This window comes from Salmo salar, chromosome ssa24 (genome assembly GCF_905237065.1).
Source record: "Salmo salar chromosome ssa24, Ssal_v3.1, whole genome shotgun sequence".
NCBI classification, from domain to species: domain Eukaryota; kingdom Metazoa; phylum Chordata; class Actinopteri; order Salmoniformes; family Salmonidae; genus Salmo; species Salmo salar.
Window position 1 is genome coordinate 6,650,483 of NC_059465.1, and position 26,053 is coordinate 6,676,535.

General features: G+C 43.2%; 1 protein-coding gene across 3 annotated transcripts in view; it reads right to left on the minus strand.

Annotated features, from left to right (window-relative positions):
- The window catches only part of LOC106585190 (F-box and leucine-rich repeat protein 17), a 316,982-nt gene extending 291,380 nt beyond the window's left edge, over positions 1–25,602 (minus strand). For 2 of the 3 annotated variants that reach the window (XR_006761752.1, XM_014171122.2), the window contains exons 1-6: positions 25,389–25,602; positions 20,549–21,036; positions 19,935–20,282; positions 19,599–19,721; positions 18,764–19,021; positions 18,357–18,488 (exon numbers count right to left, since the gene is read on the minus strand). Coding sequence is in view for 2 of the 3 variants with exons in the window: in XM_014171122.2 (XP_014026597.1) it covers positions 18,357–18,488; positions 18,764–19,021; positions 19,599–19,721; positions 19,935–20,282; positions 20,549–21,016 (1,329 nt within the window). In the remaining variant the exon portion in view is untranslated. Of the gene's footprint in view, positions 1–18,356; positions 18,489–18,763; positions 19,022–19,598; positions 19,722–19,934; positions 20,283–20,548; positions 21,037–21,764; positions 22,111–25,388 lie in introns of all 3 variants that reach the window. The other variant, XM_014171124.2, reaches the window with a different exon arrangement.
- Positions 25,603–26,053: the final 451 nt, after the last annotated feature.

Consider the following 26,053-nt stretch of genomic DNA (forward strand, 5'->3'; position numbering starts at 1 on the left):
GTTGATAGTGTCTCCTGCTACTGTTCTCCCTTCCACTGGCATACTGTTATGTTCAGCTGATAGTGTCTCCTGCTACTGTCCTCCCTTCCACTGGCATACTGTTATGTTCAGTTCATAGTGTCTCCTGCTACTGTTCTCCCTTCCACTGGCATACTGTTATGTTCAGTTCATAGTGTCTCCTGCTACTGTTCTCCCTTCCACTGGCATACTGTTATGTTCAGTTCATAGTGTCTCCTGCTACTGTTCTCCCTTCCACTGGCATACTGTTATGTTCAGCTGATAGTGTCTCCTGCTACTGTTCTCCCTTCCACTGGCATACTGTTATGTTCAGTTCATAGTGTCTCCTGCTACTGTCCTCCCTTCCACTGGCATACTGTTATGTTCAGTTGATAGTGTCTCCTGCTACTGTCCTCCCTTCCACTGGCATACTGTTATGTTCAGCTGATAGTGTCTCATGCTACTGTCCTCCCTTCCACTGGCATACTGTTATGTTCAGTTGATAGTGTCTCCTGCTACTGTCCTCCCTTCCACTGGCATACTGTTATGTTCAGTTCATAGCAGTTTTTTTTTTCTCTTTGTCATCTGGTGGTCAAAGCAAGATTGAAAACAGTCTGGACAACCCCTCCCTCTCTTTCTCCCTCTGCCGCTCTCTCCAGTTAATGTCACCTCTCCCGGCTCTTACTGACACCTACCCTCTTTCCATTTACTGTAACAAGCATCCTCACCCACTGAGCACCGGCCCACACCGGACGCCCATGGAAGTTGAAAAGTAGTTGAAATTTGGTCAGTCCGCCCTGTCCAGAGCAAACTTGAACCAATCATAGACAGTACAGTAGTGTCCAGTACAGTATAGTATAATGTACATATCTACTTTATTGTACTCTGCCGTATTGTCATGTCCAAACTTCTGAAACATAGACGTCTATGATTGGTTCAGATTTGGTCTGGTTCAGATTTGGTCTGGTCCGGACTTTGTTTGGGGGCGGAGCTCGTTACAATAACAGGCAGTGTGTGGAGTAACACCCAATTATGCAAAATAAGGATATTACATATTTCTACCTTTGTGTACCTATTCAGGATACATCACCATGAAGAGAATGATATTCATATCCATAATTATGCATTTCTGTATAGTACAGATCAGGGACCCGTGATGTCATTCTGTTATCGGATGTAAATCCACTTCACCTGCTGTAGTTCAATAATCCCCCCCAAAAATGTACCCGTTCTTCCTGCAGACATCTTTAAATCTTAATTCAGAGTAGAAATTTAACTGAGTTTTAGAAAAACGTGGCCACGTTAAAAAAAAACGAGGGAGACGATTTTACTGTTCTTCTGTTACCAAACTTTGCATCGGCACAGTTTTTCCAGTAAATGTGTTTTTTTGTGAAACGCTATATAAAATTGTTTAAAGTAGCTCTTGTGCAAAGAGTTGTGTGGTTTGTTAAACTTTTAAAGCAGTGTTTTTTTGGTTTGGCATACATTATAAAGTGAAAAATCTGAGTCGAAGAGTAACTCCGTTAACTTGCCCGGAGGCAGAAACCCTTGGAAGCTTGGTGGAGTAGACGAGACAGTACGCCATACAGATTCCTCTTCTTTTCATTTGGAGACAGAGAGCCAACGGTGGGCAGTGAACTGAATGGGCTGACTGGACACTTTCTAACCATTCAGATTCTCATCATGTGTTCTTATGGGATGAACTGAAGAGCTCTTTTTATCGACCTACACTCTGTCTAGTCTAGTTCTACCGTCACCCTGAGAGTCATACATTTGCTGGGTTGCACTGAGACCTGCCACAGAGTATCTGCAATGCAAACAGACTACACACTTTGCACTGGCAGGTAATTGAATCTCCAAACTTTTCAGAGTTGTCTTTCCTCTCCCCCCTCGCCTCGCCACTTCTTTCCTCTCCTCGCCACTTCTTTCCTCTCCTCGCCACTTCTTTCCTCTCCTCGCCACTTCTTTCCTCTCCTCCCCACTTCTTTCCTCTCCTCTCCACTTCTTTCCTCTCCTCTCCACTTCTTTCCTCTCCTCGCCACTTCTTTCCTCTCCTCCCCACTTCTTTCCTCTCCTCCCCACTTCTTTCCTCTCCTCTCCACTTGTTTCCTCTCCTCTCCCAGCTCAATCACATCCCAGCTACAACCTTCTATTAGTCCCTCTGGTTCAGAATCAGCAAGTTTCAATCGGAGTGCGAGCGGGTAAGAACCCGTAACAGGACGTTTGGGAAAGACGACGCAGACACACATGCAGTAATATCAGCTCTCTGTCCCAGACTCCCTTAAAGAGACCTGAGAGTTGCAGAGGGACGAGAGGGAAATAAATAATCGGCTTTATTGCTCAGAGACGGGGGGAGAGAGAGAGGCCATGAGAAGACAGAGAGAAGGAGCGGAGAGAGGCAGAGAGCGGGCCAGTGAGAGAGGGAGAAAAAAAAATGGGGTGTGTTGAATTTGTCATTATCATAATACTTTTATTGAGAGAGAGAAACATGCACAGACAGCCTCCCAGGGTCGTGCAGTAACAGACCCAGCAGTGAAGGACTCTAATAAATGAGCTTCTTAATTCCTCCTGTCAGCAAACCTCACTGATTCCTGCTCACTAATATGCACACGGCTGACGAGAGAGAGAGAGAGAGAGAGAGAGAGAGAGAGAGAGAGAGAGAGAGGTTTCCAACCTGACAGGAGGAAAGCAAGTCCTTCCTCTATACTCTCGCTCCTTCTCTTTCTCCCTCTCCCTCTCTGATCATGAAGGAAAGGTTCAATTAGTGTGTTCACCGCTCCTTGGTTCCGGAAGCTGCATCAATTTACAGACGACGCTTAGCAGTGTGTGTGTGTGTGTGTGTGTGTGTGTGTGTGTGTGTGTGTTCCCCTGCAGAGGCACGCTGCTGTTCTCTCTCTGATGATACCTGTGTCACTCCGAAAGGATAACGAGACCAACAGGGATGAGCGGCCCGCTGCCTTCACTCCTCCAGCTCCCTCGCTCTCTCTCTCTCTCGCTCACCCACTCCTGTCTTTGTCCAACCTAATTTCCTCTTTCTGTCGCTCTCTCGAGCTCATTCCCTGTGTCTGACTTTCTCTGCAACTCTCTCTTTGTTTCTCCCTCTCTCTCTTCATTCACACTCTTGCTCTCTCCATCTCACATAGTCTTACTGTGTTATGTTATTTTCCTGTCACTATCCATCTCTCTGTGTTGGTGTTAAATCAACTAATAGAGAGAGTAGTCAAGTGGGTGTGAAGTAACCCCACAGAGAAGACACTAGGCGTTAGAGGGCCATAGGGTTCGAGTTTGTTGCAATACAATATTCTAGCCTAATCAGCTTCACTTCCCCCGTGCCCTAGAGATGTAGGCACAATCTCTTCTTACAAAGTCGCTTGTGAAAGTCTCCACGCCCCTTGCAGTCATCACATTTAGCTTCCTTTAAATAACATTTAAAAGGGGATTCAATTAGGATCTACACAAGCTGCTCCACATTTTCAAAGTGTTTGTTGTTGAAAATCATTCAAATGATTTAAAAAAATATATATATAAAATAAAAATAAAACACTTAAAATAAAGACGTGTTGATTGCACAAATTGGCCCAGCGTCGTCCGGGTTTGTCCGGGGTAGGCCTTCATTGTAAATAAGAATTTGTTCTTAACCGACTTGCCTAGTTAAATAAAGGTGACATTTTTTTAAACATTAAAAAATAAAAAAGGTCTTCACAACCCAAAGTGAATACTTAATGGAAGTACCTTTGACAGCCAACACAGCTGTGAGTCATTTCGGGTTGATGGCGTTGTTCATTTCACCGGTCCCATAATCCTTCATTAGGAAGTTTAGCAGTAGTCCGCAGTCACGTGGTGTTTGTTTACAAGCACACAACGGCGTGAGACCGGAGCCTTGTCAGTCACTCGTTGTTGTGCAGCACGCGCCAGGTGATCTACTTACAAGTATGGAATTCACAACTTAAGATATCTAGCCGGCAAACATTTTACAACCTACGTTAACGGTCTGAATTGTTCCAAATGCTTTGCAGTTGTGCATTCGGTTCGCTAATTTACTAGCTAGTTAGCCATCTACCTGTGGTTAGCTTCTTGCAAAGTCAAGCTTTGTAGCAGTATACATTTATACAATTCTCTCCACGAGAAGCATGATGGAGACCATCTGCCCTGTCAATTCGCATTGAATTGAATAAACTTGTTTGTTTTAACAGAAAACAAAATGCCCCATTTGTCACATCCCTAGTGTGTGTGTGTGTCCATGTGTGTTATCTGCATGCTGTAGAAATCCTACACTCCTCTGGTATATTTTGATTTAACTAGGCAAGTCAGTTAAGAACAAATTCTTATTTACAATGACGGCCTACACCGGCCAAACCCGGGCGAGGGTGGGCCAATTGTGCGCCGGCCTACGGGACTCCCAATCACGGCCGGTTGTGATACGGCCTGGATTTGAACCAGGGTGTCTGTAGTGACGCCTCGAGCGCTGGGACGCAGTGCCTCAGACCGCTGCGCCACTCGGGAGCTGGTATATCCAGCTTTTCAGAGAGATGACAAGAAAGGGGGGAAAAGGCAGAGGGTATTTGCTTTACAGGGACAGGAGCACAGGGTGGATTACACACAGGAGGGATATACAGAGGAAGAGAGGAGATCAATGCAGAGCGGTACAGGAGAAGGAGAGAAGAAGAGAGAGAATACAGTAAGTAGCCTTAGGCCTATTAAATACTACAGCATTATGGTAGTGGGCATAGTACTGACGGTATACTACCGTATTCTCTAATTGAATCAAAGGAGAGAGATAGCCCTGTCTGTGTACTGGTCTCCACCGGTCTCGCAGCTAGAACTGCTGCCATCGTTACTTCCCAACAGTAGAGCTAACACAAACACAGACCTTCACCTGCCACTGGTTCATATTTATGGCATTTTCAGACCATCTGACCGCTGTGGCTGTCCAACAAGCTGATGCAAACACACACACACACAGGCTATTTAAGCAGTCACGGTTCATATTTCCTTCCCTGACTGTCTGTGAAAGTAGGCCATCTCCTGCAGGTAATGGGGCGTGGGTGGGGGCCGAGGATTTAGCCAGCTGCATCTCGATGACAACGTCATATCTATGGAGATCTAAATGTAAATCAGCTGCTTTCACTCTGCGACACACACACACACCACACCCACAATCCACACAAAATGCGCCCAGCTCTCTTTCATCTGTGCCCTATGGAGCAAATTCACTATAACCAAATGCACTTTTAATTGAGGGAACTGATTCAGCTTAACCCAAAATAACCCAGCGTACGTAAGAGACGGGCTGAGGGGAGGAGAGTAGGGGAGAGAAAGAGTGACAGGTGACAACCCCCACCCCCCGTACGAGGTGAATAAAGGTGAGAGAAATAAAGTTGGCAACAGAAGAACAGCGTTAAAGAAAGCGCAAGGCTCGCACGCCCTGTAGCTGTCCACTGCCACGGAACAGCTTTACGTTCACTTCAGTGACGTAGCGGTAAAAAAACAAAAAAACAATTCAACGGCTTTCGCCCGGAGTAAAGTAGTGCTCCCTATATTTCCAATGCATTTTTCTGCATAATTTGCGTTTACCCTCCACCACACCACTGGTTCACATGGAAAGTTGGTGGTGGTCACTGTCATGACGATTACCTTGTAGAAAAAAAGGCAGGCAGGCAGTAAATCACAACTCCGCATACTACAGCGTCTATAAAGCCAACAGCGCCTAGGGGCTAGAAGCCCGGCTGGAAGAGCTCCTGTAAGAGCTCCTGTAAGAGCTATATGCTACAGGGTTATCTAGGTTCACTCCCCCTCTCTCTGATCTCTCCCCCCCAGTCCTACACAGCTGTTAATTAGCCTGGCTAAGTGCTCCATTAATCGATTGGTTGTCCAGATGGTATACCTCATAACGGGCGTTACACTCTCCAGAGAAATATGAGGCTCAGGAAGTCACACTGTCTCTGGTGAGTTACTGGTCCTTGGTGGGAGCAAAGGAGTATGGGTAGACGGGCAGTCCTACGTAGGTCAGTATGGGGGGGGGGGCAATGGACGATGACATGACCACCCCCTCCCCTCCCTTGCAATGCACAGAATGGAACCTACGGAAAATACAGTATAGGTAGACATCCCCAAAGTGACAATTGTACAATGAGTAACCATGGATTCCTCGGAGTTCAGTGTCAGAATATCTGAGAACAGCCTGTATGTGTGTTCCAAACATTCTACATTACATTTCATATTTGACAGCAACCGTAGGCCAAACTTTCCTTGCTGGCAATCACTGGTTGGTAGAACAGAAGGCCTACAGACAGACAGCCAACCAGCCCTCCACAGTCCAGCCATTTAAAATATTGTAGGGACCTTGAAAATATGTCTCTTCTCGGAAGCAGGGTCCTTGGAAGAAAAAAAAAAAACGGTTTCTGAAGCCAAGTTCTCCTTCAAAAGATAGCCTATCTTATATGTTACTGCGAGAGTAAGAGAAAGAGACACGAAAAGACAAAGACGGGACAGAGAGAGAGAGAGACCGATTACTGTGACCTCGTTAACCCCTCTGGCTCGTTAGCGTCTCGTTAAGGTGTTAGCGTTCTCCTGGCCAGTCGTCTGTCACACCTTCATTAAGCCCATCGACCCACACAGCTTATTAAACACATTCATTACAGCCCAGATCGAACCAATACCAGGCGCCAGCACAGAACCAAACACATTAGCAGAAGGGGGTGTTCCCGCGTTCACTGTTGGAGACGGTGGAGATACGGAGGGTAGGGAAGGAGGAGGAAGACGAGAGGGGATGAGGAGGCAGAGGAAGACAACACACACTCACTCAGACAGGCACACACCTCTGCTTCACATCTATCATTAGTAATGAAGCCAGTGGTTAGAACCACTCTGGCCTCTCAATCAGCAGACAGACAGGAGAGAGAAAGAGAGAGGAGGAAAGAGCCGGAGAAGTACCGAAGAGAAAAAGGAGACAGACAGGAGAGAGAAAGAGAGAGGAGGAAAGAGCCGGAGAAGTACCGAAGAGAAAAAGGAGGCAGACAGGGGAGACGGGGTGAGAGGAGAGCAGTCTTTCCACGTCTCTTTACCTCCTCCTTTCTCCTCTCCTCTCCCCTCTCCCATGACCCTACAGATTCCAGTTTACCCAGAGCCATTTATCACATCCCAGAGCACTAAAGACTTCCATCTCACCGTCAGGCTAAGGGCGCTCCCAACTCCGGCTTTAGATGATGATGTCATCAGAGCTGCCCTTGTAAAACAAAAGGAAAGCCCATCATAGGGATACGTGGGTGAGGGATGGGGTAAAGGGTGGGGGGGGGGGCTAGCCCATGAATCATTTGGACACCCCCCTGGCACAGGGTCAGGACCCCGTGACTGTCTGCCGGCCGGAGGACAGATGGGAGGCCCGGAATGACTCAGAACTGTCAAGCAAAGACACAACAACTGTAACTAAGCCTAACTTGAATCCTAATCCCTTCCATAAATGCTTGGATGTAACCAACTTTCCTTTGAATCATGCATTTATGTTGATAGTAGTTCTGGATGAAAATGTGTTTTACTCCTATAATACTACAGTGATACTCCTATACTACTACAGTGATACTACTACAGTGATACTCCTACAGTGATGTTCCTATACTACTACAGTGATACTACTACAGTGATACTACTATACTACTACAGTGATACTACTACAGTGATGCTCCTATACTACTACAGTGATGCTCCTATACTCCTACAGTGATGCTCCTATACTACTACAGTGATGCTACTATACTACTACAGTGATGCTCCTATACTACTACAGTGATGCTACTATACTACTACAGTGATGCTCCTATACTACTACAGTGATGCTACTATACTACTACAGTGATCACTACTACAGTGATGCTCCTATACTCCTACAGTGATGCTCCTATACTACTACAGTGATACTACTATACTACTACAGTGATACTACTACAGTGATGCTCCTATACTCCTACAGTGATGCTCCTATACTACTACAGTGATGCTACTATACTACTACAGTGATGCTCCTATACTACTACAGTGATGCTCCTATACTACTACAGTGATGCTCCTATACTACTACAGTGATGTTCCTATACTACTACAGTGATGTTCCTATACTACTACAGTGATGCTACTATACTACTACAGTGATACTACAGTGATACTCCTATACTACTACAGTGATGCTCCTATACTCCTACAGTGATGCTACTATACTACTACAGTGATGCTACTATACTACTACAGTGATGTTCCTATACTACTACAGTGATGTTCCTATACTACTACAGTGATACTACAGTGATACTCCTATACTACTACAGTGATGCTCCTATACTCCTACAGTGATGCTCCTATACTACTACAGTGATACTCCTATACTACTACAGTGATACTCCTATACTACTACAGTGATGCTCCTATACTACTACAGTGATGCTCCTATACTACTACAGTGATACTACAGTGATACTCCTATACTACTACAGTGATACTCCTATACTCCTACAGTGATACTCCTATACTCCTACAGTGATACTCCTACAGTGATACTCCTACAGTGATACTCCTATACTCCTACAGTGATGCTCCTACTGTGATACTCCTACAGTGATACTCCTATACTCCTACAGTGATGCTCCTAGAATACTACTGTGATACTCCTATACTACTGTATGTCCTAGTTAACAGGCTATGCTGCAGCAACCAGTGATACAGCACACAATCTGTTCATCCTCAGGGTTGAGTCGGTCCACTGTCCCAGAGAATTTCCTCCCCATTATTTATGTTGGAGATGTTGAAAAATGTGCTTCGGTTCCACTTTGTGCTGCTAAAAAGCCAAAAGATGAACTTAAGGCCAAATGGCTGCTTATTTTAGGCATGTTTCCAGTCTTCATATACTGAAAATGGGATCCTTTTTTTATATTTTTTACTCTCTGTAGTCATCGAAGCAACACTGATATCCTGTTCAGAACCATTCTTACGGCGCCATCTGCAGGTCAAGATATGATACAACAGCCTCAGTTACCGACACACTGCAGTGGATGAACAGACAACTCGATTCCTTTCTTTTGAGCTCCCAGCAACCCTTTACCCAGATTTTAACTGTAGGCCCACCTGTAAACAAATAGGCCTATCAGCTACAGAAGGGTTTTAATACAACTATAACAAACAAGCTCAAGTGGACACAAGGTGTTGGATTGACAGATATCGTCGATCACTGTCGGTGATGCTTAGTGAATTGAGGTATTTCTGCTTTACAATATTGACAGGGCACAAGACAACTCATTCAAGTGACAGACGGGTATCGAGAAAAAAGAGATGTAAACCACTTAACAGAGACAGAGGTTCACAGAAGGCCTGGCAAAGGTACACGGTGATAGAAAACCTTGGTGTTTCATCGTTCAAAAGCAACTTAGCGAGCTGGGTCCATGCCGGTTCTGTAACAAAGAGAAAAACAGCACAGCCTCGCCTTGTCTGATCTATGCTCAGAAAGAGTCCACCAGCTACATAACAAACACCAAACCTTAACCTGAAGAACCGCTCCCTAATCTCACACACGAGGCCATCTCCTGTCGCCACAAAGGAACCTTTTTAAACCACGGTCCTTTCTTCCAACCAGGGTCTTTGTCTGAGAAGGACGGTCACCGTGTAATCCCCGGAACATCTTTTAAGGGAAAGTTCACTCCACAGACACTCATATCTAGAGGCCAGACCTGACATTTACAAAACTCCTCGCCTGACGTCTCTCCATTGCTTCTGTCCTCTCCTGTTCCGGCGTTTTTTTTTGTTGAAGGCCAGACGGCGAGGTGAACATATCGACAGCAGCGTGTCTGGATCCAGCCAGCCAGGCCGCCAATGGAACGGAAACAGTCAATAAAGGACCTGATGACTTGTGAACCTGAGAGACGATCAACCGGATGTCCCCCAAACATGGTCCTCACTCATAACCACAGGACACGGCTTTCACATGCTTTCTGAGGGATACATAGCTAGACGTCAAAGACTACAGAGGGGGAGAGAGAGAGAGAGAGAGAGAGAGAGAGAGAGAGGCAGAATGAGAAATAAGGAGGTGAAGGAGAGAGATGGATAGGGGAGAGGAGGAAGTGTAGCAGCGAGGGTATACGAAAGAGGGCGAGAAGTAAAGGCGGAGCAAGTGGAGGAGAAAAAAAAAGGGGATGTGGGAGGAGAGCGAGAGAGAGAGAGAAAATAGTGGCAATTTCCACCTCAAGCACCTGGGGAGTGGGGGGGACGTTTGATAGCCTGCTCCCCTGTGTTGCCTGATAGTCATCATTAGAGGGACCAGCATCCCTACAGCTCAGAAACACAGCAGCTCTAACTGGTGGTTACCTCACAGATGGACAATCACAGCGAGAGGGTGGGGGAGACAGAGGCAGAAGAAAGGAAGAGCCGAGAGGAAAGAGCGAAAGAAAGCGAGACAAGAGATGAAGAACAGAGAGACTAGGCACATTGCAGCACAAATCATGTAACGTCTATATGGGAGAAGGCTACGGTAATCTCATCTATGGTCTGGAATGGATGCATGTGGATAATGTCATTTTTTTTTTTTTAATTACAAATTAAAATTGACAACACATCACTAACCAAACAACAACAAAAACACCACACGTAAACACAACAACGCCGTTCTCTCTCCTCCTATTACTGATTCAAAGGAACATTTCTAAACCTTCCTTTCATATCACAATTTCATTCGGACAAAAACATCTAAATACAACTGTTGCATATATAGGAGGGCTGTAACGAAATTTCAAGACCAAGAAATAAATAAGTCACTAATATTATAAATAATGGTAAAGTTGAGATAAAATAGACAGCAGTTTCTCATTATGTACATCATTTGTATGAAGTGACATATTATCGATGGGTATAATGATTTTGTATGACGTCAACATGACTGTGTCATCTCACACCAGCTCTCAGTCTGAACGGCAGGGTCACGACACAAGCTGGGCCGCTGGTGAACTCTCAGCTATTCACGCGGGTAGGAGACCCCGCCCATTGTGACCCCCACATCCATCAGGTCACTTCCTGTCCTTGGTAATACTTCAGGTCCAGTAGCGTGTCGTGTCATCCCAACATGCTCAAGCCAAAGTAGACGGATCCTCCATGTCCCACAGAAAGGAGAACGCCACTGGAATGTTTTCTCTTGGGAGGGAAGACGGCTGTGGAGAGCGTTCCTCCCGTCCACAGGTCAGGATGGTTCTACTTATCTCTAATCAATCCAAAATACTTCCCGGGACAACTTCTCAGAGAGGGAGAAAATTCCGTCTGGCTTGCCCAATATTTCCCATGTGTCTCCCAGTGTTTAAACTAGCCAGGAGGGGTGTCATGTCAGAACAGGTCTCCCATAACTGACAGCACTTGTTACCACTTCCTGTTCCCCGGTTCTCCCTTTGTTCTAGCTAGTTAAATCTGATGTAGCATAAATACACAGATCACTGACTAATCATCCTGCACTGGACTGTTATTGGCCCATTATGTCCTCTAAAAACACTTCTCTGGCTTTAATTACACCGTAATGTTCACAAGCTGTCAACCTATCAGGGAGGGATATGAGGTGTATGTGACTGACCAATGGCTAAACAGACGCCAGTCATTGTGACACCACGTCACCCTGAGTGTTCCGTGGTCCCCGTTCGGAGTTCTGTTCACACAAACACAGCCGTCACACGCCACCCTCTCCCAGGCGACGAGGATTAGCCAAGATGGACAGGGAAAAAGGAGAGGAAACATGAAAAAAAAGGGGGATATATGCAAGTAATTAGAGCTAAATTGAGGGCACATGGTAATCTATTGCAGGTCATCTCCAATTCCAATTACACATACACACATTTAAGCTAATTAAAACTGTGGTTAATCAAAACTGTGTGTGTGTGTGTGTGTGTGTGTGTGTGTGTGTTGTAATATATATATATATATATATATATATATATATATATATATATATATATATAAATAACAGACAGACATGTTCCCAGGAGCGTTTCCAAGACAGACAGTTCCTATTGGGAATTTTCATGGAAAAAGCCCCATGAGCACTAACATGTGAAGTTCAAGTTCATAGGAGCATATCACATTTGATGTCAAATGAAAGCTAAGAGTTCTATATTTTGGATTTAAAAAAAGGTATATACAGTACATCAAATGTTCAACCATATTCCATCCTAAAAAATGAGGAATAAGCAAAGCCTTGATTTCTGGTCAAATAGATGGAAAGGGGGTCTTTGAAAACATTGAGCAGAAAAAGCCTTAAAAAAGGTATTAGAAATACATCAAAACACAATAATGTTAAAGTAAAGACCCCTTCTACTATATAATATCAGCACTTCTATTGAGTTTTGCAGAAAATATTTGCCTTCTGTAAGTTAAAGAAATATTAAAACCCACATAACTTTAAGATATTTGCTAATTTCTCTCCCTCGTGAGGATAATGAAAGTTCACTGAAGTAGTAAGAAGCAAAAAGGTAGACCTAATAATTAGTTAGTGTTTTTACTGATAATTTGATTTATTAAGTGATTAAAACCTGTCATTCTGTTACCATAAGCCCCTCTCTCTTTCCATTTATTGTAACCAGCCCTCTCGCTCATTGAAGACCGACCGACCCCGGAAGTCCATGGACGTCGAAAAGTAGTTGAAATTTGGTCAGTCCAAATTCTAAGCCAATCATAGACGTCTGTTCCACAAGTTTGGAAAGCACAATACAGTCAATTATACTCTAGTGTACTCTACTGTACTGTAATAAACTCTACAGCACTCTACTGTGCTGTACTGTCCAAACTTGTGAATGACGTTTATGATATTACATTTTTCTACCTTTGCATGTACCTATTCTTTATGGATCACCATGAACAGAATGACATATAGTATAGTATAGTACAGATCAGGGACCCATGATGTCATTCTGTTACCATTATCATGTTACCGGGTGTTAATCCATGTCAATTACTAAGTGATTCCTCATGATACCAAGACATAAAAAGGCCATGATTTTGGGGATTTTTACTAAATGCAATCCATAGACAACTAGTCCTTTGGAGATAGAATTGTTGACATTTGTATCTAAAAACATAATTTTTGAAATAATTAAAGTTGGCATATTCATGCCATTTTGGCTTCACCCAGGCCCCCTTCCAGACTCCATAATGGTTCATCTGTAGGTGCTACAAAGAAAATATTGGTGTCATATGAAGCTTTACCGCTTGCTGTGTAATATGAGTAGTATTTTGACATCAATAGCTTTTTCGACATAAATGTATGAATATAATAAAATACACATGCATATAGAAAATATATCTTTTTTTATTTGGCACATTTCATTATATTACTTTTACATACAAATGTCAAATATATGTCAACAATCCTTCCTCCAAATGACTATTCTATGGATTACTATCGAAAATCCCCAACATGTTTTTGTATAGTTTTGTGATGAATCACTATTGCAGTTCAATAACCAAATTAGATGTTTTCAAACTCAAGGTGTCATATCATTTTTGAAAAACGTGGTCACATAAAATGAGGGAGATTTTACCGTCATTCTGTTACCAAACTACATCTGCACTGTTCTTTGAGTAAATGTGTTTTTGTAATATTTTCTGTGGAAATTGTTAAAAGTAGTCATTGTGCATAGAGTTGGTTTGATAAACTATGCAAATCAGTGATTTTTGTTTTGGCAAAACAACACTGTTACCGTGTCATCACCTCGCTGGAGAAACGCACTTTTATTCCACCAGGAAAGGAGAGGAAGGAGAAGCAAAGGAAGAGGGAGAAAAAAATGTGGCTAAACGTTTCTAAAATTGCGATAGTCCTGTGCAATTGTGAGGAACTAATAGAATATAATTATTCATGTCGAAGAATGGGGTGCGATCTGTTGAGCTGATAAGCCTACACAATACTTTGTCTGTGTTGACAAAACTCTCAGCTCAACTTCCGGGGACGTCTCTCTCCTAGCCAAGGACACATTAATATGAGAAGAGGAGGAGTTTGGTATTATATAAGTCTTTGTCCTCTGAGGCAGACAGAGAGAAAACAGAATATGAAAGGCAAAACAATAAGAGCTCAAAACAACGTCTGAAAACAGACAAACAATCCCTACAATGGCAGAGATTCTGTAAATATGGACAAGATAAATAGAGTATGAACACACACCATTTTATTCTCTACTTACACAGGTGAGGTGATCCCATTTTAAAAACAAAAACACTTTTCTAGTCCGACAAACTTCTTCTGGAAAGTTCTCTCTATTCCTCCTCCCACACGGCAGCCTAGCAGAGAGAAACATTCAGCAGTTCAAATCAGCCAGTTCACCTAAGTACTGTGTGGACACAGAGAGCTGTCAGGGAGATGGGGAGAGAAAAGGAGAGAGAGTGGGTGGGGGAAAGAGAGCGAGAGAGAAATAGAGAGCAAAAAAAAAAAAAAGAAGAGAGATAAAGACCCAAACATGAGAGCTTCACCTGAGAAATCACCGGAGCCCAAAAATAGTCATTCTCTGCATCTGTACAGACTCCATTGGCCAACACACACAGCCAGCCAGCCCAGGCTAACTAGCTGAGATCTGACAGGGAAACGGAAGGTGAGAGCAGTGACTCCAGCCAGTCACACAGGCCATAGAAGTCATTATTCCTCGACTTCTACACGCGGAAGAATAGTCCTCCTACAACACCCAATGTAGTTTTTTTTTTAATTTATTTTTTTAAATAGGCCAGCTTGAAAGAGAACTGTCTACTTCATCAGCTTAGTGTGACAGACTCCCTTCATGAAAGGATTCACTTTTTTTCCCTAAACTGTTAAAGACTTCCAGACTAGATACTGTATGTTGATGAGAGCAGGAAGCCTCGAGCCAAAGAAGAGAGAAACCACCGTAAGAGTCGAGCGAGAGCACAGAAAAGTACTCCGGCTTTTTTAATTATTCAATTAGAAGAAGGCCAGAAAGGAGGGGAGGAGGAGGAAAGGAAAAAGGACAGAACACCAGAGTCGAGGGATCATCTCCATTCCTCACTGATTGAAAGGGACAGGATCCTGTTACATTACATTAGGGAAGGGGGGGGGGGCAGGAAAAGAGAAAGGGAGGCAGTGGGAAAGATGAGGCATGCGAGCGAGAGAAAGAGAGAGGACCTGTCAGTGAGTGAATTGGGGGCCGTTGTGATAAAAGATGTTTCGTAAAGGCTTCAGATGTCAGAGTAGACCTGGCGGTGCCTGGCCTCCTAACCCCACAGGACAGAGGGAACTGTACACGCAACTCCCGCAGACGGACAGAGAGAGAGAGAGAGAGAGAGAGAGAAGGGAGAGGGCAAAGGACCAGGGATAAGAGAGAGAAGAACTGACAATGCTTTCTAAACTATGACCTCAGAGGAAGATGAATTTGTCCAGTGAAAAATGAGGTGAGAGAAAAAGGAGAAGGATAAAGAGAAAGCGAACATGTCCTATTCTCATTGAGAGAAGCCTACACTGCTACACACAGCAGATCAGAAACATTTCACTAGGAAACGAGACTTGTTTTTAAACGCAGTCAACTAAATCCTCTCATTAAAAAACGTCATAGGCTAGATACCGTAGGGCACATATGACTTAGTCAAAATATGTTTATCCTCAGTCTCCCACTAAAAAAAGTCTGTAAATGTAAAATAGTTCATTTATGTTTACGAGCTAAACACAGGAGAAAACATGAAAACCAGCAGCCAAATTCGGATCTAGAGATATAGAGATTTCTCCCTAGGCCTACAAGACAACTGTAAACAAATCACAATTTTGCCCACTTTCCTTCTTACGGAGATTAAATCAATTCTTTAATCTGGTCCAAAAATGTCCAATTAGAAAAGGGAATTACTTATCGAGCTATTGCATTTGATTCCTCAAAACAGTTGGGGAGAGAAACTCAAGCAGGCAACGCTGTGAGAGAATGAGAATCCTCTACGGAGAGGAGAGAGGAAGGAAAGTGTTCCTGTCCTTCTTAATACCAGGCAAACTTAATGACAATATCAGGCCAAAGCAATGAGAGCGGCTAGACATAACAACTCCTAAAAATATTCACAACCCATTTTTCCGACGGCATAATGTGACGAGGAAGCCAGAAAACTTCACGCAATCTCACGTCTGAAAAATGACTGTCTGAAATTGATACTGCCGCGTTGAAATATCATTAGCACCTAAATGAATCTCTCACCTCGCTATAATCGCTATTTTCATAACTATTAAGATGATGAATTGGATTCTAACAGACTGGGTCATTGTTAATAACTTTAAGTGGACTAATTCATCAGGAGCATAATCACTCAGAGGAGTGAGAGATATTTTGAGGAAAGGAAGACCAAGCCATTAGGCTTGAGAATAAAGAGGGCGGATTATGATGAAATGCTATTCAATACACTTGGAAACAGAACTCCTTTGCACATCTCAATGCATACATATCCAGAGAAGCTTTTCATGGAAGTGACAAATGTAGAGGATTCTAGCCAGCCTCTGTGGCTTTGTTAAAAGAGCACACTTTATCTAGCTACGGCAACCTTGGCTGGCCACGTTCAATAGTGAAGTACCACTGACCCCTAGTGGTGAAAGGAAGGCACTGTCAGGGATCGTTCAACAATCACACTTGGGAATAAGTGCATCACTGGGGAGACATGTCAAACTGGGTGGGGTTATGGAATTACGCGGAGACTCCGATTTCGCACTTTATAATGTATGCCAAACAAAAACCATTGATTTCAAAAACTTTAACAAACCATACAACTCTATGCACAATTACTACTTTGAATAATTTACACAGTAACAAAAAAAATAAAAAACACAATGTACTGAAAAAAATTGTGCTGATGCCAAGTTCGGTAATAGAATTTGGGTAAAATCTCCCTTAGTTTTACCTTAGTTACCAAACTTTGTATCTGCACAGTTCTTCCCATGAATGTGTTTCTGTAAACCTTTCAGTGGAAATTGTTCAAAGTAGTACGTGTGCATCAGTGGAGGCTGCTGAGGGGAGGACGGCTCATAATGGCTGGAATGGAGTCAATGGAATGATATCAAACGTGGATTCCATTGGTTGATACCATTCCAGTGACTCCATTCCAGCCATTACTATGAACCATCCTCCCTTCAGCAGCCTCCACTGTTGGACATAAAGTTCTATGGTTTGTTCAACTTTGAAATCAGTGGTTTTTGTTTTGGATACATTTTAAAAAGGAAAAAAAAAAATCTGTTTTAGTGTAATTCCGTTACCATGGAATTGCCCTTATACAATAGACAGTCATCAAGTATTCTAGTCAATGAGGCTTTTTGACAAGCTACATTAGGAAAGGAGTGGACACACTTCAAATATCCAACACGCTTTCAAAGCCTGAGATTCAGGTTGTCAGGATGTCCAAATCCCCTGCAGAACATGAACACAAGCCAAAAATCTGTGTTCAACCGCCGACGGGATGTCTCACTGCAGGGTTCTAGTGTTAGCAGGCCGCTGTCAGAACCAGTGACTACTGGGCCATACAGACACCCAACTAAAATGAACAAGATTCCACCACAACCAGAAATGCAAAGTTCCGATCAGTTTTCCCAAATTCTCAGGTTTTTACAGAATACCTGGTTGGAAGATTCCTGAAATCAGGAGGGAATGAGCTGGAAATCTGGGAATCCTCCACATGAAGCTAGCTCAGGTACCCCAGCCAATGTGTGTGTGCGTGCGTGCGTGTCCAGGGAGTATTAATAAAATGGCTTACATTGCCAGCTGGCACACAAACCAATGGGTGCAGAATATCCATCTTTATTTTGTTGTGTAAGTGCAGACACCCTGTGTTGGAGGACTTGGCGCATCCTCACACTGCACTCTAACAGGGACTGTCCCCAAAACACCCGGACACCAGCAGACACACAACAAGCATACTTAGAGAAATCAGATCTACACAACCAAAAATGCATGCAGTCCTCTCCTTCAGCCTATGCCTCTTCGCATGTCTTCAACAGATTTGACTTGGAGTTTGGGATTTGCATTTCATTTGAAACAGATGGATCACGATCCTTCGATGCCAACAGCAAAAAAAATCAACCACAACCCCTCTATCCAACACACACACACACACACACACATCACCCACCTAGGCTGTTTCACATTACACATCACAGAGACGCCACTCAACAGTTCTCTAGTAGTCTTCAGGGCCCCAGACAGACAGAGTGTGTGTGATCCACACTTTTTTCCCCCACTTCCCTGCCCCTTCCCTAGATTTAAAGTCAAACATGTAGGCAGCGTTTCCCCTAACACTCCAGAGACAGGGCGGGCCGTCTACCTTGTTTTGCAGTCCAGCCGGTGTCAGTGGGAACATCGTGTTGTAGCCTAAGAACTGGGTAGGGTACTCACCAGTTTGTTCTCCTGCATGTAGATTCTCTGCAGCTTGGGACATCCCTTGGACAGAGCCACCATCCCCTCATCAGTAATACTGTAACACTGGCCCAGGTGGATGTCCTTCAACTCTGAACTGTGTTCTCCTAACTAGGGACACAAGAGGGGGGGAGAGAAGGGTTAAGCCTGATAAACATGTTATAAATGCATTGTACAATGTGTTAATGCATCAGATTGATCGACTGATGGATTAAGTAGAGAGAGAGAGAGAGGGGAGATGAAGGGGAGGACAGATGGAGAGAGAGAGGGAGATGAAGAGGAGAGAGAGAGAGAGAGAGAGAGAGAGAGGGAGAAGGGAGAACAGATGGAGAGAGAGAGGGAGATGAAGAGGAGAGAGAGAGAGAGAGAGAGAGAGAATGGAGCACCTTTTTGAGTGCGTCGTCTGTCAGTTTGTCCTGGTTGCCAACATGGACCTTGGCCAGCAGAGGACAGTGTAAGGCCAGGGAACTGAGGGACAGGTCACTCAGCTGTTTACAGCGGTAGGCTGTGTACCTCTGAAGGCCCGGGCAGTGGGCCGCCAGGGAACACACACCGTGGTCCTGCACGCCACGACAGTCAGAGATGTTCAACTCCGTCACATTCTGCCTCCGAGACGCTATCTTCACCAGGAGGTCATCATTTACCTGAGGGGGGTGTGGGTGGGTGAGTGAGTGAGTGAGTGAGTGAGTGAGTGAGTGAGTGAGTGAGTGAGTGAGTGAGTGAGTGAGTGAGTGAGTGAGTGAGTGAGTGAGTGAGTGAGTGAGTGAGAGAACAGGGAGAACAGAGAGAGAGAGGTTAGGGCTCAAGGTAAAGTTTGATGAGAAAGTGGTCTGTGATAAACATATAGTCACATAATAAATACTTTAAAATACATGAACAATACAAAAAAATATACACACAACATGTAAAGTGTTGGTCCCATTTTTCATGAGATGAAATAAAAGATCCCAGAAATGTTCCTTATTCTTTATTATGTCTGTAATAAAGTCCTTTTGTGGGGAAAAACTAATTCTGATTGGCTGGGCCTGGCTCCACGGTGGGTAGGCCAATGCCCTCCCAGGCCCACTCATGGCTGCATCCCCTGCCCAGTCACGTGAAATCCATAGATTATGGCCTAATGAATTCATTTCAATTGACTGATTTCCTTATATGAACTGTAACTCGGTCAAATCTTTGAAATTGTTGCATGTTACTATTAAATGTCTCAAATGTTGTACTCACTTGTTGTAGGCCACTGAGGTCAATTTGCTTCCAGAACTGGAAGTCTAAGCAGAGGTCCCTCCAGTACTTACAGACCAGCGAGGCACACAGACAGCGCTCTTTCACCGACAGGTGGGAGAACACCTGAGAGGAACAGAAAACGCATTAACAGGTTGTGTATCCACCCACATCCAGCCTGTTGTTTGGCAATGACTCAGAGTACAAGCAGTGGAGCTAAACAGATCAGTACCCAGGCTACATCCAGCCCATTTCAGTTAGTTTCAGTTAGAATAAAAGCCTTTGAAAGCATCCAATCAGGCCTCCCAAATGAACTGCACTCTAGTGGTGACCTCTGACCTTAAGCAGGATGGAGGAGGGGAGGCGATTGATGCTGGATGTGTCAATCACGTCACTGCCTCTCCCCTGGCAGTCGTCATGGTGATGCGGACAGCAGGGGGAGGAGTCAGAACTCTGGGGCAGCGAATCGCCATGGAGAGCCATCCCACAGCAGCCCTCGACAGACGAGGATGAGGAGGAAGAGGATGAGGGCAGGGGGCAGAGGTGGCAGTGGCCAGTCCCAGAGTTAGAGGAGGCATCCCCACTTCCTCCTCCATCCTCCACACCTCCCTCAGGGACAGGGAAGGCACATCGCGGCTGCTTACAGGGTGTGCACCTCTGCACCTCCGCACACTTCCTCTTACACACCTTGGAGGAGAGAAACAAGGATCAGACACAGATCGCAGAGAACCACATGGAAAGGGATTCGACAGAGATGACATCTGAAGAGATACCAGGAAGTGTACGGTACGAGAGCAAACTGTTCAGATGGTGTCTGTTGATTTTCATCCTTCCCTTCTGAAAGGGACTGATTCAAACCTGGGACATCAAGTGAGTGGACTCTGGCCAATCAATTACATGAATTAAACAATTAACTCAGCAGCACTAGGAATTAACCCTTTCTAGTTTCTCACCATCTCAGCGTAGTCACTGGCACTACCAGGCACAGAAACAGCCACAGCTATGGGCACCGGAATCCCTGCACTCCGGAACAGCGCTGGCGGTGGAATCAGCTTAGCCGGCACGGCCGACAGTAGACTCCTCCCTTGGCCCTCCCAGATGGCTAGTTCCCTTGGCGACAGCAGGAACTTGGCACAGTCCTCAGGGGAAGTGAGAGCAGCGTACCGCCCAGCGAGCTTTGAAGCGCTTCCGATTCCGGTACCACTGGCGTTGCTGTGACAACGTCCTCTGCCTCCGCCGTTGACCCCGGTCTCTAATTGGTCGCTGTCGTCGTCGTCGAGGCCCCCACTATTGCCGTGGACAATGAAGCAGAGCATGCAGGGCCCCTGCAGGAAGCAGTTCCTCTTCTTCTTCTTCCTGTGGTGCAGCTTGCGTGTCCTCTTGTTCAGGCGGTAACCATTTTTCGAGAGAAGATGGCCCATATAGATGACTCACGGAGACTCTGGGTAAGGGAAGAAAGAAGGACATAAAATAACAGAATTGCACATGTCATTTCCATGTAAATGGACCCATGAGCACCAATGTGAAGTTCATAGGAGCATGTCAAATTGGGTGTAAAAATGAAAGCTAAGAGTCTACGTTTGAGAAATTAAGGCATATAGACATTTTTCAAACATTTTCCATCCGAGATATTAGGAATAAGCTAAGACCTTGATTTCTTGTCAAACAGATGGAAAGCAGATCTTAAAAAACATCTACCAGAAAAAGTCTTTAAAAGGTATTAGAAATACATCAAAACACAATAATGTTGAAGTAAAGACCCCTGCCAGCTAATAATATAATATATATTTACTTTAGATTTTTTTTCTTTCTTCTGTAAGTTTAAGAAACATTGCCTTATGTCTTGAAATTCCGTAACTAAAACCCCACTTATCTAAGATATTTTTACATTTCTCTCCCTCATCAGGAGTGAGGATAATGAAAGTGCACAGAAGTAACAAGTATTGGTAGATCTATCAATTAGTTATGTTTTTTACTGATATTAATTTAGTTTATGAAATATTAAGTGATTCAAACTTGAAATTCTGTTACCAAATCAGTAACGGAATTTCTGCAATTGAATTGGCTACAATGGGAATTCATAGTAGTCACAAACCACAGTTAGGTCACCTGCTTCTGTCCTCCCTTCCACTGGCATACTGTTATGTTCAGTTCATAACTTTTCTTTACCTTTTTGTCGTCTGGTGGTCAAAGCAAGAACGTGAAAAGTCTGGACAACCCGTCCCCCTCTCTCTCGCTCGCTCTCTCTCTCTTCAATTAACGTCTCTTCTCCCAGCTCATATTGACACCTTCCCATGAGCCCCGTCTTTCCATTTACTGTAACCGGCATCCTCACCCGCCGAGCACCGACCGACACCGGACGTCCATGGACGTTGAAAAGTAGTTGAAATTTGGTCAGTCCGCCCTTGTCTTGATTTCAACGTGCAGAGATATCTGGACCGGCCTTCATTTGGCCCAAACATCTAGACGTCCATGATTGGTTTAGATTTGGTCTGGTCGGGTCTAGGTTTCACAACTTTGGACAACAAAGTACAGTACAGTTAAGAAAAGTACATTATAATTCAGTACAGTCCTGTACTGTACAGTAATATAGAGTAGAGTAGAGTCAAGTACAGTACACAGTAGAGCTTGAGCACACTACAATGTACTGTACTGAACTATACTGAGCTCTAGTGCACTGTACTTTGATATCAAAACTTGTAAAACATAGATGTCTATGATTGGTTCAGATTTAGTCCGGTCCAACCACATTTGTTCTTGTTTGGTGGCGGAGTCCATTAAAATAATAGCAAATGTGTAGACTAATACCTAAATATGCAAAGGATATTGCATATATCTAACTTTGTGTACCTATTTAGGATACATCACCATGAAGAGAATGACATTCATATCCATAATTGTGCATTTCTGTGTAGTACAGATCAGGGACCCATGATGAAATTCTGTTACCGGGTGTAAATCCACTACAAGAACCAAAATATATATTTTTCTAACTCAAGGTGTCATGTCATAGCTGGACACCCCATTCTTTCTGCAGACATCTTTGAATCTTCATTCGTAACAGATATTTAACTGCCTTTTTGGAAAACGTGGTCCCAAACTGAGGCAGATTTTACTGATTGATTTTACCAAACCTTGCATCTGCACAGTTCTTTACAGTAAATGTGTTTTTATCAAATTGTCAGTGTTTTTTTTTTTTTAAGTACTCATTGTGCATAAAGCTGTATGGTTTGTTAATCTATGAAATCAATGGTTTTTGTTTGCATAGATTTTAATTATAAAATCTGAGTCTCAGAGCCATTACCATGGAATTGCACATGACAGTTAAAATGCCAGACATGTCTTGCATTGATTAAGAGCTAAAAACTAAATAACGCAGAAAACAACACATAATGACTTCAGAAAGTACTCCTACCCCTTGACTTATTCCACATTTTGTGTTACAGCCTGAATTCAAAATGGATTAAAGAGATTGTTTTTCCTCACCCATCTACACACAATACCCCATAATGACAAAGCGAAAACATGTTTTTAGACGTTTTAGCAAATGTACTGAAAATGAAATACAGATATGTCTCATTTACATAAGTATTCACACTCATGAGTTAATACTTTGTAAAAGCACCTTTGGCAGCGATTACAGTGGTGAGTCTTTCTGGGTAAGTCTAAGAGCTTTGTACACTTGGATTGTGCTATATCTGCCCATTCTTATTTTGAAAATTATTCAAGCTGTCAAATTAGTTGTTTATCATTGCTAGACAACCATTTTCAGGTCTTTCCATATATTGTCAAGTAGATTTAAGTCAAAACTGTAACTTGGCTACTCAGGAACAGTCACTTTCTTCTTGGTAAGCAACTCCAGTGTAGATTTGGTCTGGAGTTTTAGGTTATTGTCCTGCTGAAAGGTGAACTCATCTCCCGGTGTCTGGTGGAACGCAGACTGAACCAGGTTTTCCTCTAGGATTTTGCATGTGCTTAGCACCATTTTCTTTTTTATCCTGAAAAACTCCCCAGTCCTTAATGATTACAAGAATACCCATAACATGATGCAGCCACCACTATGCTTGAAAATATGGAGAGTGGTACTCAGTAATGTGTTGGATTTGCCCCAAACATAACTTTTTATTCAGGACAAAAAGTTAAATTGCTTTGCCACATTTTGTAGTATTACTTTAGTGCCTTATTGCAAACAGGATGCATGTTTTTGAATATTTTTATTCTGTACAGGCTTCCTTCTTTTCACACTAGGTTAGTATTGTGGAGTAACTACAATGTTGTTGATCCATCCTCAGTTTTCTCCTATCACAGCCGTAAAGCTCTATAACTGTTTTAAAATCACCATTGACCCCTTCTTTGCGAGGCATTGTAAAATCTCCCTTGTCTTTGTGGTTGAATTGGTTTGAAATTGTATGTGTGGGGTTCAGAGATGAGGTAGTCATTGAAAAATCATGTTAAACACTTATTGGACACAAAGTGAGTCCATTAGCTTAATCAAAATGCAAAAAGTACTAGCCTATGTAACAACATATTACTACAAATGTTGTTACTAGTGTAGGCTAATTAGGGTACAGTGCCACATAGCTATAAAAGCTGTTACGAAAGTGTTACCAAAACTCTTGCGAAGGCTGCTGAACAAAAATGTTTGCCTTTCAAATGAAATAAAGCAATCAACAGCCTTAAGGCACTAGACAAGACCGAGCTGCCACTCTATGATCACAGCAAGTCAAGTTCCAAAACATTCCACTGTTCCACTGACCTGCATTAGATCTCATTCACGCCAACACTGTAACATAACATCTGCACTATTTCACCATAATAGGAAAATATGCCATTACATGAATTTCAAGTACTTCAGAAGTGACAGTCACACAATCTTTCCACCTGCTATTCTATATGTGTGTGGTCTTTCATCACAAGTCATGGTCAAACACAACTATGACAGTATCTGTGCCTAAATATAATGGAGCAGCTGGTGGTCAGTTCCTCTAAATAGAACGCTACTGTAAGGTCCATCTCGACTCACAACAGTGTTTCCTGTATATGCATTTAGCAGCTGCTATTATTGGTCAAGCACAGACAGTGACAATAGTGGGCAGTGTAGGTCTCTAGAATATCGCTGTTTGTGTATTAAGGCAAGCAGCTAGTTAATGTTTCCTACAATGCATTTGATTATTCTTAAGGTAGTTAGCTAGTGTTTGTACATTGATGATACTGCCCAATAAACAGTGAGTGAGTAATTTGATTTCTGCAACTATTGGTTTCACTAGCTAGGAGGCTACATTGTAAATGTCAACTTTTGCGAGAGCAGAGATTAAATTGTAATGTAGCACGCAAGATTTGTAAACGAATTAATCAGAATAAACTTTACCTTCCCTCAGCCTTAAATCATTGGTATATATTGCGATATACCTTACTCAATTATATCCATTGTGAGTTTATTTGCATTATCATTGACATGGCGAAAGCAGGTTTTGGACTCGTATGCTTTTTTGCAACAATGTGTATCATTAGACAGTGCCTGCCTTTACTTCTGACTAGTCATGTAAAACACTTAGCCTGGGTTTTAAAATGGAAGAATAGCAAGCAAGCTATTACTATTACTTTATAGAAAAGGAAAATAACTTGTTAAATAACATATATCCAGCAATGGGCTACATGGTAAGACTACAGGATAGTACCTAGTAGTAAAACAGTGGCTAGATCAGCTGTGTTTTAGATAGCTAGCTAGTTAGCAACATGGATACTAGCTGAGGATGCATAGCTAGCTTCTTGCTACATTGTATTGCTGCTCACCAGTTCACGCTGTGCTCCCCCCTCCGAATGGTGCTCTCATAATCCGCGCGTGCAACACACGGACGAGTATAGCGTTAAAATTTCAGGACACAATAATGTGAAATTGGCAACAATTCAGGTAAAATATTCTTTATGATGTTTTGGTCTCCAAAGAAAACACTTCCGGACTAAATAAATGCAGGGAGAGGAAGACGACAAGCGCGATTTACAATCTGTTATTGGTGGAGCCAAATGTCAGTCTTTGCCCAGTGTGACCAATCCGGGATGTAGTCAACGTTGGACTCTAATGGGTAGAAAAGGGGGTAGCTAATGACAATTGGAAATTAAATAGTAATGTAGTGGAAAGTAGTTGCAATCGGTGCTTATCTTGAGGCGGATCCGCACCTCTCAGTTTTGGATTGTTTTGTTCCGGAACCCATTTGCCAGGATTCGATACCTCTCTTGGCATGAAAAATAATCGTCACCATTTGTAATGTAAAAATGTGAATAAAAACAATCAGAGTTAATTCAAGTTGCCTCCTCTGTAATTCTCCTGACAACTACAAAAAGTAATGTGAAAACTTGCCTGATATTCTATGAATTGATTCGAGTAACGCCTCGATTACACAGACAGGATTATTGCGTTTTGGTACACCAGAAATACATTCATTTCCAATGGAACGCTG